At 37.3% G+C, this 16,240-nt stretch overlaps 2 protein-coding genes across 4 annotated transcripts; one reads left to right on the top strand and one right to left on the bottom strand.

Annotated features, from left to right (window-relative positions):
• Nucleotides 1-1,892: 1,892 nt before the first annotated feature.
• On the top strand, nt 1,893-10,965 carry LOC103710652 (ubiquitin-conjugating enzyme E2 28-like). 3 transcript variants are annotated; one of them, XM_008796478.6, is made up of 5 exons: nt 1,893-2,118; nt 2,652-2,746; nt 7,976-8,103; nt 9,991-10,095; nt 10,535-10,965. In XM_008796478.6, the coding sequence occupies exons 2-5, from the start codon at nt 2,677-2,679 to the stop codon at nt 10,676-10,678; spliced, it is 447 nt and encodes a 148-aa protein (XP_008794700.1). In that variant the 5' UTR covers nt 1,893-2,118; nt 2,652-2,676; the 3' UTR covers nt 10,679-10,965. The 3 variants fall into 3 exon arrangements, with proteins under 3 accessions (XP_008794700.1, XP_008794698.1, XP_008794699.1); XM_008796476.6 differs by having other exon boundaries at nt 1,925-2,122; XM_008796477.6 differs by having other exon boundaries at nt 1,927-2,126.
• An 863-nt stretch (nt 10,966-11,828) lies between these two features.
• On the bottom strand, nt 11,829-14,848 carry LOC103710650 (Endomembrane protein 70 protein family). Its single transcript, XM_008796475.6, has 2 exons — nt 14,622-14,848; nt 11,829-14,204 (listed from the first exon to the last, which is right to left on the bottom strand). Exon 2 carries the CDS (start codon nt 14,169-14,171, stop codon nt 12,192-12,194), a length of 1,980 nt encoding a protein of 659 aa, XP_008794697.3. The 5' UTR covers nt 14,172-14,204; nt 14,622-14,848; the 3' UTR covers nt 11,829-12,191.
• Nucleotides 14,849-16,240: the final 1,392 nt, after the last annotated feature.

The raw sequence follows: 16,240 nt of genomic DNA, 5'->3' as shown, positions 1-16,240 counted from the left end.
GAATTGCCATGGGGGAAAATTTGGCTTGCATGATGCTATTTTTGGATCGAGATATTGAGATCCCAGCAATCATGATAAATCCGGGATTAAATATTATATTTTATTATGATTTAAAAATAAAAATATTTTAAAATATTGCTTGACATAAGATATTGTATCGGTGGATGCCGTGAATTCTATCATTTTATATTGAATAAGATGACAAAGTTGTGTTTTTTATTTATAATATGTTGGTATATCAAGGCTGAGATAAAAAAACTTAACCCATTACGAGAGCTGCTACAAAGTCATAGAGGGAGGCCGATATTTAATTAAATCATGAATGACTGTGCTTTCCATGAGACGCAGATTTCTGCTAAGCTTGGAAGAAATCATAAACTATAACACGTCTATGATTGCTTTATATAAAATAAAACATCTGATATGAAATCTAAAGTAAAATGATTAATTGGTTGATGGGATCCCTGTCCTCTTTTTCTTTTTTTTTTGTTTTTTTTTGGCGCTATAATTCCTCCTCCTCTAGCCAAAGAGTCTCTCCAGAATGGTTAGCTACGTAAGAGGCTATACAATCTGCTGCCCCGTTGGCCTCACAGTACATATGCTTTATCTGAACGACCATCCTTCCGTACACTATAGTCTGAATATCCCTAAGCAGTAGGTGGTCATCGCACGCTGCTAGATCCAATCAATGACTGTCGTTAAGTCGCCCCCCAGCACTATAGCAGATGCAGGCAATAAGCGTCGGGCATAACTCAAGTCGGACCAAGCTGCCTTCAACTCCGCCCCTAGAACCGATATGCCAAAGATTTGGCAGCCACCAGCCGCAATCACCATGGAGTCCCGACCTCCGATGATGAAGCCCGTCTTTCTTCTGCTCCTACCATCCAGTACACATCCATCGAAGTTTACCTTAAGAAAGCTCGGAGATGGGGGCTTACACGTGAAGAACACCATACGGAGCGCTCTATGAGCAAAAGAGGAGCTTCAGGTGTCCCGAGCTATCAAGTGCTTGCTTCGAATCTATACTCGATACTTCTCATCAATTTCATGCTAAGCTTGCGTTTTTCATGCAACGTGGCAATTTTTTGAGTGAAGATATTAGCTCGAAGGAAAATGATACTTGAAGCCAAATTTGGTACAGATTTCATGGGAGGGCTGATTAGGCAACCTGAGTTGGTCGCCTGGAGCTGACATGGCAAGATGAGTTGGGTACAACAATCTCTCTCTCTCTATATATAAATTAAAAACACAACCGGCCTTGTGGAGGAAGGTGATAACGAGGGCGAGTTTGCTGGCGAGTTGGACGCTGAAAAAATCGTCATTATGGACGGATATTTAAGCTCACTCTAGTAAATTCGAGCTAAAATGTGAAGATAAAAATATTTTTTAATATAAAAAATAATAATATATTAATATATTATATTAATATCATATAAATATTATATATATAATACTTATAATATATATTATATTATAGTATAATATTAAGTATATTATTATTCAATTTTATTTTTAAATTATAATAGAAATATATTATTATACTTTATATGTATATTAATTTATTACTTCTATTTTTCCTTTTTAATTAAAAAATGCTAGTATTAAAATAATAATAATTATAAGTAGTAAATAAAAATATTAATTTTATAATAACAACTAATATATTTTTATAAAATTGATAATCTATAAAATTAATAAATATGTTTTTTATAAATATATAAATAAATAAATTATTAATAAATATTATTTTTTGGAATATATTGAAAATGGTTTGGATATTATATAGCCAATAATTTTGGACTCTTACCGAATACTAAATAAATTATTTGTAGATATTTAAAAAATTTTAACTGGAATATAATATACCCAATGACCTGGGATCAAATAATCTCGGATAAGAATCATGAGTGATCTGAGATCACCTGTGATTGCGTTCGGATCACCAAACGCCACCATGCCGTCCCAAATTTGGGTAGCATTGCTCCAACTCGAAATTGACCTCCGAGCCCCGGCCCCGGCCTATAATTCCTTGAAGCCTTCGCCTTCCAGGGGAGTTCGATAACGGAGAAAAACCCCGGGGGTCGAAGGATTGGAGCCAGACCTCTCCTTCTTCTTCTTGTCGGTTTGTACGACTTCGTTGTCGGATCGATCTTGTTTTCTTGGATTGCGTTTCTGTTGTTGATATTTTCCTGGCCAGTGCCGTAAATTATTTGCTAGTTTCCGACGTTTATTCTTTTGGTCTAGTGTTTGGGTATACGGTGTGACGATTCGATACAGCGGTTTTGTTTTTTAGTCTGGATTCTGTGTTTTGGGGCATGCTTCTGTTTCTTGGGGTTTTTCCTGATTGTGTGAGGATTTTCGCTTGCTTTCATTTAGAAATCGTCTCTCTCTTTTCGTTTGCTTACATCGGAGTATGATTTTATTGGGTATTTCTTCAAAAGATCGGATTTTTAGTGGAGGATTACGAGTTTATGTTGTGATTCTGGGAACTGCTATTAGGATTTTGGATCATGTGATGGAGGAGGTTTTGCTTCGTAACATCAGCTTTTATTGATTTTTCTGGAAATCAAAATTACCTTTTGTCTGTTCTTTCATGATTTTTATTTAAAATGGTTGATTATTCTCCGATTGGATTTCGGTGGTTTTGATAGGGTTCACACTTTTGAGTGGCCGCCAATGGCTTCCAAGAGGATTCTGAAGGAATTGAAGGACTTGCAGAAGGATCCTCCCACATCTTGCAGCGCTGGTTTGTTCCCTTCCATGCTGCTTCTTCTTAGATGATACTAAGCCCTAGATTTTTTTTATTTAAAAGAAGTCATTTTTTTATTTTCTTTCTTGCTTCCCTCTTTCCACTTTGGTGGTAGGTAGAATCATTTCTTGAGATGATGGTGGAGAAAGTCATGGATGAATGATGACAATCGTTTCAGTTTGGTTTTTCTTTATCAAGTCTAGCTTTGTTTACCTGTTGGTTTTACCAATCGTGCTCGTTATATGACATTCGTTTAAATTTCTGGTGCAAGGTTATGTTGAATGGAGAATTACCTTGTTATGCCTGCAAATAAGGATCCATGAATCTTGGACCCTTTAATAATACTGCAGTAGACTGATCTGAACCATAGATTGAAACCGGGAAAACAGGTCCTTGCTGGCAGTTGGTTTCAGTTATATCTAGGATACTGCTAATATTGTTATGACATATTCATCTGTTATGAGCTTGTTATGCAATTTCTCTTCTTGTGGTAGTTCATTGCTTAAATTTGCGAATTTTCAGCTGTGATTTGTGATATTAAAGTGATGTGGAAATTAATTCCATCCTCTATATTTTTTCATTATCTGACATATAAAAAGATTTCTGCAGTTGTGAGACCATAACAAAGCATATGATAGAAATTTCCATGAACCACTTTGCTGCATTTGTAGTAAGGTCTTGCATTTAGCATATAGATGATATATGATGCCTAAACCACTAGGTTCAATGGACAGCAATTTCTAAATACAAATATTTCTAAATAGGTATTCTTGGCTCATGTAATCTGTTGCACTTGTAGGACTACAAGTTTATGGGTTGAGTTCTGATTGACATGTTTTAAGATAGTCATTCTTCTCAGCAATAAATAAATAAATAATGTTGGAGTTTCTGTTAATCCAGAAATGTTGGTGGAGGCAAATTTAGTCTAATTCCAGTCTTGTGCCTTATACCAGATATATTGTCTGCCTATGCTTTGTTGACTGTCACTTTTGTTCTATATCATGTATCATCATTGCTGACTACATTTTGTTGTGCTAGTCATTGTACATTCCAGAAGACGTTTCTTTGTTAGTTTCACTTTTAAGTTCTAAAGGTGTCTAGAGAGCGATAGTACTGAGAGCAATATTTTGACATGGCCAAATCCCTTTCTCTTACCCCCAAAAAAATTGCAGCAATGTTGTGAAATGTGGTTGATAAAATTGATCTAGCTAGGCGGTTTAGAGATAGATGTGATGGCCTGTTTGTTCAGCTACTGGAATCAAATGCATCTTGTTTGGGTCAAGTGTCAAAATTAAGCTATTGTGAGAAGGCAATAATTTTAGAAAGGCAAGGAAATAATGCTTCTTTAGCAAAAGAATTTTAAATCATGTAAACCTTATACACCAATTCCACTTTGAGTATTTTTTGTGGTCTAGCTAGCTCGATTTGTTTGGTGGCCCCAAGCAACAACATGATTATACGTTTGACTGAATCTTTTGAGACCCATACTACAATTTTGTTAGGTAAGCCTAGATTTTTGACTTTAAGAATCCCAAGATTATTTGCATGTTTGATGTTGATCTATGTGCCATATCCACATCACCCCATTCAAGTGTCAGAAAAAAACATTCACTAGGACAGAATAATGTGGTTTTCTTGTGCTTATGATGCATTTTGGGTCAGGGATTAGTGTTAGCTTAAAGTGGGAGCACTGATCTGGGTGCCAAAATGTCCAAATATAGTCCTTTTTTGTTACTGCCCCTATTTTAAAATGTGATGCATGAGGTTGTACATGTGTATGCGGTCCATTGTCTGCACTACATTAGCTATATGCCTTTGCTGTTCATGGTAATACCATATATGGGCCAAAAAGGCAGTCAACTTAACAATCTGCATCCATATGTGTGGGTCAATCAGTATGGTTGGCTACACGTGATCTGCGGGCCAAATATGTGCTGTACTCTTATATGGGCTTATGTAGATGGAGCATATTCAGATTGATGGTTAAGTTGGATCCAGGTTTCTATTAATTGTTAGTAATGCTACTATTATTTATCAATATTATTTTCGCTATTAATTTTAAGCACTAAATAATAACACTATTTGTTAGTTATTACTTATTATTATTAATGTTAATATTTTTTATAAAAATTAGTACTGTCACAATTGTTTTTCTTATACTAAATGTACTTTGATTCATTTTTATATACTTAAAAATAGTAACCTTAGATGTGCGTGTATCTGTGATTTGCGTACTTTATATGCATTATGCGGTACCTTGATCGCCTGCTTATTGCATCAGCTTTTTAAAAACATTGTTCATTGTTATATATGTTTGGAGGGATATATGTATTTTGTTTAAGTTTTGGCAGATCACTAAGATGATATCATGAGTATTTTGTTTCTCTTTAGCCCTTAAATGTTAGTTAAATGGTCCATAATAAATGGTCCATAATCTACTGCAGTAACCCAATCAACACTGATTGATTGGTCATTCTCTAATGGCCCTATTCCTTTTAGAGGAGAGTGGTATCGTGTGCCCCTTATTGAAAATGCTTTCGATGTCAAGAGTCCCTCTTCCAATGCCTCTTTCATCTTCCTCAAACGAGGAGAAGTAGAATACATAGAATGCCAATGCTTTTCACAGATGAAGATGGACGAGAGAAGTTTGTCTCATGGATGGATATAAGAAAATGAAAAAAAGAAAGAATAAGGAAAAGAAAGAAAAAAATGCTGGATGATTAGGTAGACCATCTTACCTAGTTTTGGTCTATGTATCCGTTGTTAAAGGCATATGGTTGCTTTATTTGTGACTTAGTTATGATCATTTGATAGGATTGAGCACATGTGATCCATTAGATTACATTGTCTTGCTAGATGTTTTGACAAGATCGAGTGTCATATATTCAGTTTTAGGCAGTGAGTTTACTAAGAACATTTTTGTTCTTTGCATTCTCCTTTTACAATTGTTGAGCAAGATTTGATTATTTTCCTTGCTTTGGGAACATCAAATTTGTGCCCTTTTGGGTTTTTTTTTTCTTAAATGCACTGCACAGATCAGAACCATGAAATTTAGAAAAAGAAGGACAAGGAGGTAAAGAACTATAAGTACTAAAGGCACAGTTGTATGTCCTGCAAAATCTTGATTCCTTTTTATTTTGCTTCTAGTCTGCACAGAGGAGATTTATAGAATCCATGAAATTATTTGACTGGAAATCTCTATCGAAAACATTAGTTCCTATCTTGTTTTGCTTACATTTTTTTTATTTATTTGGAACCCCATTTTAACAACCAAATTATTTTTATAAAAGTTGCATAAAGCAGTCATACAACACTTCATCTTCTGTAAAACTGACCTAGTGGAGTATACTGACTCAATCTAAGGGCATGTTTGGTTCACCATAGGTGATTAGAAGTGAGGGATATAAATTGCCTGAAGTGACTTTTGATCGCCCCCAGTCGAAGTCATTGCAGCACTTATTTGGGAAGTCCGGGTATAGCACTTCAGTGTTCACTTCTACTGAACCGAACATGTTGCTTCCATGATCTGATCTCCTTTCGCTTTTGGCTGCTTATACTTAATCAACCACACCTTGAGTTATGAATAAAATGAAGGATACCTTTTGGGGGGAGCATAGGTAGTCCACAGCTATGTAGAACAATTTGTTCTTTTACTTTCTATTCTCTCCCCTGCCGCTTCTCTTGGCCTTTTCTTCTTAACTCTAGGAAGGATCTGGATCCCTTCTTTTTCCCATGATAAGAAGATGTACTGGTGTAAACTTCTTTTCTCTTCTCAAAAAGATGCAGGCTGCTTGAAAGCTAACCAGCCACTTGTTTTTGACTTGGATCGGTTATGTATCTTATGTCTCAACTAGGTATCAAATATATCAAAGAGGACTATCTTGAGATCTAATATTAGCTTTTATATCAGAGTACCTCAAAGTCCAATAAATACATGATAAAAACTTTAAAAATCTAAGTTTGAGATCTTTGATCTCCTAAATGATGTGAAAGACAGCAATTAATGTCAAACTGGGAGCCATGATTCCCTTCTTTACTTCTTTGTATACCAAGGGTTTGCCCTTGCTTTTAAATTTCAGATGCTTGTGATAGATGAATTCCCTATTGGTATTTAGGAGGTGAATGATGTTTTATATTCTTTGTGGATGGTATGACAATTTTGGTGATGTGAGAATTCAATATAATTGTGAATTGAAGTTCAATTTAGAGCATCATTGTTCAAAAGTTTCTAAGTATGAAATGAATCACTTAGGAGACATTAATTGGGAAAAAAACCTCGTAAAACTTATTGCTGAGAACTTCCAAAGTTATACCTTTTCATCTTTGATTTCTACACAGGATAGTCAATGGAATTGAAAGCAATTTAATAAAATTTGGGTAGGATGATCAATATGGAGAACTGCTTTGGGGTATGTTGTTTGGCTTTTACAAGACTATGCATGGCATGCCCAGGTGCATAAGATCGATTTTTCGAAGATGAGTTTTGATATGGGTATTTGTGAAGGCATGAACTATGAAAGATTTGGTTATTATGGATCACATAAAAGTACTGTAGCTCTTGATTGATAATTTCAGATTGTGTAGTTCTAGGTTGAAGATTAGAGGGTTTCAAATTACATAAGCACAATTTTAGTCAGAGCAAAACAAAAGTCCGAATTAAAGTTTTGAGGAACTGCCAAGTTAGATGTCTTGTTAATTCATTACACATATGCTTATAAACAAAAAAGGAAGTTTTGGAGACATAATTGGCTATTCATCAAGTTGTCCAAAAATCAATACTCTATATTTGCCACAACTACTAATATGGGGCAATTTGATGTGTAACTATGTAATCAAAAGATCTCTAAAATATATTAATTTCTGTTTATAGATATCTTAGGTTCCAATGGTTTATATTTTCATTTTGCAACTCCAGCCACTGAATTGGCAGTGGGTGTAAAGTCCTCTCTTTATGCCCTTCATGTATCACAACCTTATCCATTTGTATGTTGATTTACGTGAGGACAATTTTAATAAAATTTAGTAGATTATGTATGCTTGTTCACATGAATTACCTCTTTCTTTTTTTTTTTTGAATTTCCCTGAGTGGTAATGATGGCTGGTTGGAAATGGTGTTTAAAGGAATGTTTTGCAGAAATTAACAGTGCAGCAAAGAAAGATTGGCAATATCTTATCCCCTATATGCCTAATTATTACAACTAGTTTTTGCTCTTTCTATGTTGTTAGGCCCCGTAGCTGAGGACATGTTCCATTGGCAAGCGACTATCATGGGACCTGCTGACAGCCCATTTGCAGGTGGTGTGTTTCTTGTGACAATTCATTTCCCACCAGATTACCCTTTCAAGCCACCCAAGGTAACTGTTTTTCATTGCTCAGGCAAGTATTATCAATTTACTTGCATATCTGCATTGTAGTAAGTCATTTTTAGGGAATACTTACCTTTAAAATCATTTTTAAAGAGTCAACAATATTTGCCCTTTTCCACATTACCCTGACCATATAATGATATAACTATTGAAGCTTGTGTCCGCTTTTACATTTTACCAGTCATTGCTAGAAAATGTGTAATAGTTGTTTTTTGGGATAATGCTTCTTTACAAACTGATTTCTTCAGGTTTCCTATTGATTACTGGAAAACTTAGCCAGGGTTGCAAACTATATTATATATAAAAAAAATTATCCAGGTTTAAAAGGGAAAATTATTAAATTGTTGGGACTGGATTGTTGGAGCATAAGATGCTGATAATCAGTTGATAACATTCTGATTAGCTACAGAAAGGTCTTATCCATGAGGACATATACCTAGTTAAACTTTAAGTGGACTTTTTGTTCAAACAAAAAGGTGTCACTCACGATGCTAAGTTACTTTTTAGTTAGTTCATATGTGGTGGGAAACATACTGGCTGTTGTCTAGTAAATGGCTCCTTGGGGGAACTTCTGCCCTTCAGGCTAATTTTTGTGGGGATTAAAGTGGCTGGCATTTATCTTGTCAGGTAATGGTTCTACTATTGACTATGTTCTCTGAGAAAAACTATGGAAGTGTTTTACTGTTCTTGTAAGGTTTGTGAGCCTGCAATAGTTGATGTATTCAGCATTAGCTATTAGCTCCCCACCCCTCATGGAAGAGTACATGTGAGTTGGCACCTATTAGGGGAAGGTGCTCCCTTTTCACACATCGTTTTTTTTTCTTTTTTGTCTCAAGGTATGTCGAAGCTAGTAACTGCTGGCAGAACGCAATATCTATAACCTCTGTAAGTGCCAGCAAATGTGCAAATAATTTAGTATTTGCAAGTATTTAGAATGTCTAGATAAAGCTGATAGCCCAAGGCCAATACTTCTACAATACTATACTGGTTAAAACACCAGGACCTGGTGACAATTCTTTCTTACAATTATTTGGTATGATGTGCCCAAAATTGTTATGTGCAATGTCACCTGATTGTGTGGAAAAGGTGTAAATAAGGTGATTATGAAGTCTTGAGGGTTGGAGGACGCTGTCATCCTATTCTCCTGATTTGTAGAGGATATTGAAAATTTTACCATTTTACTGGTCCTGTTACCCATAATTTTTGGGATTGAGGGTTATCTGCAGCCTCCTATGATCTCTCCAACTTCTCTTACTGGCAACTCTCCTACCATGTGAGGATTGTAACAAAATGTACGAAAACAAAAGTGAGCTTATATTTTTTCACCAGGCAGATGCAGGCCTGTCATGTTTATCATAAATTTTCCAAGCAATAATATAAGCCAAGTTTGGTTTATGTTGATTTTTTTTTTTTCCATTTTATAACTCTTTGTTGCAATTTTGTTACAGCCTTGCTGATTGTGCATTTCTAAGTAATGTTGCAATCCAAGGACTTGTTTGGTATTGCTTTTGTTTCTTGTTTTTGTTTTTTCAAAAACCCAAGAAGAAAAATGAACTAGATTGAACATGTGAAAACCTTTTTGTTTTTTCATGCTTTTCATAAACTTTAGAGCTTTTGGAAGCAATGGTTTATGGCTCCCAAAAAGAGCAAAAAATAAAAGCAAGGGATAGCAGTTCTATGCAAATGCTATCTTCAACATCAATCTCTATGTGATATTTCACTAATTTGTAGGAAAATAAAAATACAAAAACAACAGCAGTGCCAAACAATCCCTGAGCTTGTTTTATATTGATGTTGTATCATTTTTAGTCTCTCTTTGCATGCATGATGCATGTCTTGGAAGAGTTGTTGCAGAATACTAAATTTCATTTTCAGGTTTCCTTCCGTACCAAGGTCTTTCATCCAAATATCAACAGCAATGGTAGCATTTGCCTTGACATTCTCAAGGAGCAGTGGAGCCCAGCTCTCACTATATCAAAGGTAATTTTTAACATTCCAACTAGTCTTCCTGTTTTCAAAGAAGCTCCAAACCTAGTTTTGTTTTTCTCTTTCTGTTTTTTTTTTTCAGGTAACTAGTTTTGCTTTTCTATTTAGTTATATGTTCACAAGCACCTTCGTTCTATTAATTATTGGACACATCAATGTTTTGATACAAAAATTGATTTGACCTTAAGCAAGCATACGTTTGAATGTCCATGAAGTGATACAAGTTTATCCAGTCGAGAATTGTGTTCATTAGGCCCGGCATCAATTGTAGTTTGGAAATGCACTTGAAGATGGCTGGATCAGGTTGAATTGGCTGTAGCAGCTGCCCTGTTAGAACTATAGTTCTGCTATTGTTTTTCTATTTTTAGGGCATTAATAATTTAATGCTCTCTTTGTTCTTGCTTTTAACCTATGAAATTTCTTAAATTTGCAGGTACTGTTGTCCATTTGTTCACTTCTGACGGATCCCAACCCAGATGACCCGCTCGTTCCAGAGATTGCTCATATGTACAAGACTGATAGAGCCAAGTATGAGTCCACCGCCCGCTCCTGGACACAGAAGTATGCCATGGGTTAAAGGCCTTTCTGTGCCTTATATATAAATACTGTCTTTTATCTTTCTGGCACTAAATAAGGATAGAAGAATGCTCATATCTACTGTTGTTATCTGGTCGTTTAGCGTGTGGTTAAGAATGTGTGTCCTTGTGTATGAGGTTGTAATTTTCTTTTTAAAGTTTAAACTGGAGCCGATTCAAAACTCGTTTGTGGTTTTCGTTTGCAGCACTCTATTAATAAAGTTGTGTAGGTGTCTAAGGGCTCTGTGGTCCTCTATGGTTAAATGTAAAATAACATTACATTCTTGCAGATGTTACCATTTTCGTCGCTCTGTAATATTAGTATTGAAATTCTGCCACATAACAGGATTCTTGGCCCCTGTGAAAGAGCAAACATGAAATCTGGTCATAAGCAATTCTTGGTGGAAAGCTTTATTTATGCCTCACTTTTTTTTTTTGTGTGTGTGTGTGTGTGTGTGTATAAGTGGACAAAAGCAACAATAGCTGGGTGTCATTCCAATAGGCATAAAGAAAAAAATTCCTCACTTTTCCCTGTATATTTGCCATCCATACATCATGACAAGAATCAGAGATCAGAAATCATAGGCTTAAACAGTTCTACCATGTACACGAATCTGACCAATTATAAGATTATTGTTGCTGCCAAATCAGCCAAAGGAACCGCTATTCATTGATGACATGCATCATCAACTCAGTGCAGGGGCCAATGACAACATGTATAATGGCAGCTTGAAACCTTGCTTAGCGTTAAACATATATACCAAGTGCAGCAATCATGCCATCAAAATTATACAAACTGCAAGATAAATTGTACCCGTCATTCCTATTAACATAAAAAAAACAAAAAAAAAAGAGCTGACAGGTTCTACCCTAGGGATATCATCGCATATCACATGGACAAAGGGCACACAAACTAAATGCAGCATTAGCACTAACCCTTTCCTACTGAACTAGACAAACAAGAAATTATGGAGTGGGTAAAAATCTGTAATAATTGTTAGAATGGAAATCCATTTGCCCGGGTCCCAGATGGCACTACAAAATCATTTAAAATCCTACTAGAACCACAATCAGCTCCTTTCCAGAATTTCTAAGCAAAGACCAGTCAGCTGGCATAAATTCTTCATTGCCTCAAAACTTAATAAAACCAAATTAATAGACATCACAGACGAAATTGCTATATTTGTAATGCCAGGTAAACCCCGTTAAAGGTCTCGATAACATGAGCAAAAAATTAAAATAAAAGGAAAAGAAAAGTAGATCATTGAGATTCTTGATAAAAAGAAAAAGTCTTGGAGGACATCATGATAAAAATAATAATAAAAAAAAGAGAAACATTTAACCACCTAAATGCTGTGGGTCGTTGGGATTCCCGATAGAGTAAGGCCTTCACTGCACTTGGTCATCAGTATAAGCACCTCAAAACATATATGGAATTCTGAGCATTATATAGATAAAAAATTCATCAAGAAACATCCCTCAAATGCAAGAAACCATTGCAGCTTGAAGCAATCCTTAGTCAATCTTTACTGATGAGAAGAGGTAGTGGACAAAGTAGAACGACATCAGGAAGCCAATTGTGCCAGTAGATAGCATGATAGCAAGAGCCATGATTAGTGAATAACCCAGGTAGACCATCGCTGACACAGGCCCACTTAAGCTCTTAAGATCAAACACCAAGTAGTTGATGGAGTATAGGAACACATAAAGAGCGACCGAACCAGAAGCAAAGAATGCTTTCCACCACCACCTCCAGTCTTCCACGCAGAGATGCATGTAAGTCAGAACCACAGACACTTCAGCACAGACAACAACAAGCAAGAGGAGGACAACGAGGAGAAATCCAAACACATAATAGAACCTTCCAAGCCAGATGCTGGAGAGAATAAAGAACAACTCAATGAAGAGGGTCCCGAATGGAAGGGTTCCAGCACCAAGGACAAGCAACCATGAAGGGTATTTCCTCGCTGGAATTTCCCTTGGAATTTGGTTGGTCCTAACTGGGAATTGAATGGGCTCAGCCCGGGTGCCTAAGAAACCACCCAAAAGAATGAGGGGCACCGAGATGCAAAACCACAGGGACAGAAGAGTGAAGTACAATGAGATTGGGAGAGCCCCTGTGCTATTGTTCCACCAAAGCAAGAAGTTTAAGAAGGTGAGAATTACAAACACCACCCCAGGGAAGAAGCAGGCAATTGACCAAGCAACCGACCTCCACCCTTCAGACCCGCCTTTAATGGTACTCCATAACCGGACACCCGTATACCCAGCAAAAATACCAAGGAAGAGATAAAGGAGGATCATCCCAGTCAAGAGCATACCCCGTGATGCAGGAGACATGAACCCAAGGGCAGCAAACACAATGGTCACAGCTGCCATACATGTAATCTGAACACCATCTCCAACCATGACGCAAAGCAGTTTAGAGCATGTTGGCTCTCTAAACACATCGCCCACGACAAGTTTCCAGCCTGAGAGCTCCTCATTCATCTGAGCCTGGGCCTCTTTATCCAACTCCTCATACCTTGTTAAGTCCCTTCGAACAGTTCTCAAGAAAATAACAAACACTATTCCAGCCAAAAAGAAGATGACCATAAGGGAGTTCATGATTGAGAACCAGTGGACCTTGGCACCGTCCATCTTCAAGTAGGCATCCCACCGCGAGGGCCATCTAATGTCGCTCTTCACAAACTCTACTTCATAGGTGAATGTGATCCTCTCCTGCTCCTTGATCATCTGACACTTGTCAAGCTCCAAGGGGCAATTCACAGGGTCAATTTTATCATACATGTTATGCTTTGACATGGTTTCTGCATCACGCTTGATGCTGCACGGGATTACTTCGAACCCAACTATCTCATACCCAGACATCTTCTTCTTATCAGTTTCCGTGATCACCCCCATCCCCTCTTCCCCTGTGCCAATGATTTTCACACCACTCCCTTCATACTCATGGACCAAGACCTTAAACTTGAGGTGATTGATGATATAGTCATCATTGCTTCCAGTGGGGGTGTATCCAACCGGAAAACCAGTCCACTGGATGGTGACACCATTTTGTTGAGTGAACCTCATCACAGGCAGGTTGTCGAGAATCATGTTCACCTGATAGAGATCGCGAGTTCTTTGCTTCAGAAGCTTCACCTCATGCTCATTTAATGGCTTTGTCGTGCAAAGATAAAGCGATTCATTGACATTCATACGGAACTTGTATGGAGAGTTGTCGATCTGATCCCCCATGAGCAGCTCTCCCAGATTCTCTGCGCTCTTCTTGATCCCACCCTGGGGATGGCAGTATGGAAGACTATAGTAGCTAAATGGCAGCTCCGTCTCTATAGAGGTGAGTGAATTTACTTTGACTGGGATGGTTTCACCTTGAGAGTAGGTGTGCATATAACTCCCGGGGAGATAGAAGCCATTGGAAGGACATGTAATCAGAAGAAAAAAGAAAGGAACTAAAGGAAAGAGCCTTTTTGAGATCATCAACGGTGCCATAGAGACCACAGGCCTTAAACGTATTCCAATAACCTGGAAAGCAACCAAGAACCCTAAATCAGGCCCATCCAAAAGTACCGCTTTATTAAAATTAAAAAAAAATCCAAGCAGCAGATCTACAGATAGAATAGCTCGTATTAACGAACAAGACGCATCAAAATATAAACTTTGGATGCAAAATATTACGAAACTACGGAGATCCAACAGCAGAACCCAAAGCAAAACTGTATATTAAGTCATTTCATATCCAAATAAAGAATATAACCAAATCAAAGCACAGAGCGTGGATCAAGCACTGGAAACTGAACTAAACAAAGGAAACAACAGATCTGAAACCACAACTACCGGATCTTGCCAGGAAAAACCTAAATTCTTCCAATCTCGACGAAAAAACCCTAAATCCAACGGCGCGGATTAGAATGAAATAGATCTAGAGGCAGCAGATCTGACCTTTTCGTGGGATTTGACCTGGATCCCCTCGGATTCGGCGAACAAACGAGCGGAACAGAGGAAGAGATCAGATATGGGATCTCCAAGGGTTCTGAGAGGAGGATGGGGCGAAGAAGGAGAAGCGGAAGATCGAGAGAATGGCGTCGAAGTACCGCATCACTTATTCCCGTTGCGATTTTGATTTTGATTTTATTAGTATCTAGCGCCATCTCGACCGTCTATCTGGTGTCCTTTCCCGAACCAGGGACCACCATGAACATGAAGTTAGGTAGGGCTTCACTTGTGGGCTCATTAGGGTTAACCCAGAGTAAACCTTAAGCAAAGGAGAAGGTTGGAGTTTGTAGATCTGCTTCAATTAATTAATTTAGCAATATTCTAAAGTCATTGAAGTGTTTACCCGCTAATTCTATGCCAATCAAGTCCAGACAATTTAAATAACATTCTAGTTAAATATTGATAAAAATTAAAATGGAAGAAAAAAATTATGGTAGTGTTAGAGCGGAAAAACGACTGCATCCCGACCAGAGGTATTGTCCGCTTTGGGAAAGTACGCACTTGCTTTACATCGTGCGCAACTCTTGATGAGCAATATTCCTCTCACAACTTTATCCTTCTTAAAAGGGCCCTCTGGAAGGAAATGGGTGGCTCCTCCTTATAAGGCACAATCCTTTCTGCTACTCTTCTAATGTGGAACTAAAGTCCCAGGTCCTCCATCCGCCTCCCAACACTATCCTCCAGCGGGAAGGATTTGTGCGGAGAAGTTTTGGTGGAGCCCTTTCTTTAGCGCCAACTATTAGAGTGGGAAAGTGACTGCGTCCCGACTAGAGGTATTGTTCGCTTTGGGGAAGTACACACGTGTTTTACATCGTGCAAGCTCTTGATGGGCAATATTTCCCCTACGGCTTTATCCTTCTTAAAAGGGCCCTTTGGAAGGAAAGGGACACAATCCTTTCCGCTACTCTTCCAATGTAGGACTAAAGTCCCGGGTTCCCTATCCACCCCCCAACAGGTAGCAATAATGAAATTAGCTTTCTGTTGTATAACTTAATTTCATTTAACAAGTATAATTCATGATTTTTATTGGACTTTTTCATTTTCAAGCTTCAAACAACAAACCTTTACCTTGAATAATTTGTTGAGCATAGAACTTTTAGTTGTTTACTCTTAACTTTATTGAAATAATTAAGACTCGTGGCACCGCAGATTTATCAACTTCTCGGCAATATCTTATAGTAGTTAAATTGTGCAAGCTTTGACCTTGGAGCATAGTGTTACTTAGAGCTCATTCATTTTTTTTTTTTTTTTTTTGGGGGGGGAGGGGGGGTTGGAGATTCTTTTACATTTCGACCGTGTAATTTGTGAAAATTTATCCATTTTTTTACATATTGGAAAGTGTTAAAATTTCATTGGAAAATGCTATCAGTAGAAGAATAATTTAGCAATTTTTTTTGTTTTCTTACTGAATCATGAAGAACATAGGTAAATTGGTCAATGGTAAAGTTGAGTAACTTTCCTATAATATTTTACTCTCAAACAAGCGGCCCTTAAGGTACACCAAGAAAACATAGAACAATATTAAAGTAACAATTTCTCGGACTTTAAACTACCGGGTATTGGAT

Source organism: Phoenix dactylifera, chromosome 2, assembly GCF_051530095.1.
Source record: "Phoenix dactylifera cultivar Ajwa chromosome 2, Ajwa_hap1_PhDact_Kaust_v1.1, whole genome shotgun sequence".
Classification (NCBI taxonomy): Eukaryota; Viridiplantae; Streptophyta; class Magnoliopsida; order Arecales; family Arecaceae; genus Phoenix; species Phoenix dactylifera.
The sequence above is the reverse complement of the archived record's forward strand: the minus strand, read 5'-3'. Positions and strand labels throughout refer to the sequence as shown.

What these genes read in the sequence shown, in the direction of transcription:
- LOC103710652 (XM_008796478.6), top strand. Translation starts at nt 2,677, where the DNA reads ATGGCTTCCAAGAGGATTCTGAAGGAATTGAAGGACTTGCAGAAGGAT. An exon ending in TCCCACATCTTGCAGCGCTG is followed by an intron (nt 2,747 to 7,975) that starts GTTTGTTCCCTT and finishes CTATGTTGTTAG; the next exon opens with GCCCCGTAGCTGAGGACATG. An exon ending in CAGCTCTCACTATATCAAAG is followed by an intron (nt 10,096 to 10,534) that starts GTAATTTTTAAC and finishes TTAAATTTGCAG; the next exon opens with GTACTGTTGTCCATTTGTTC.
- LOC103710650 (XM_008796475.6), bottom strand. Translation starts at nt 14,171, where the DNA reads ATGGCACCGTTGATGATCTCAAAAAGGCTCTTTCCTTTAGTTCCTTTC.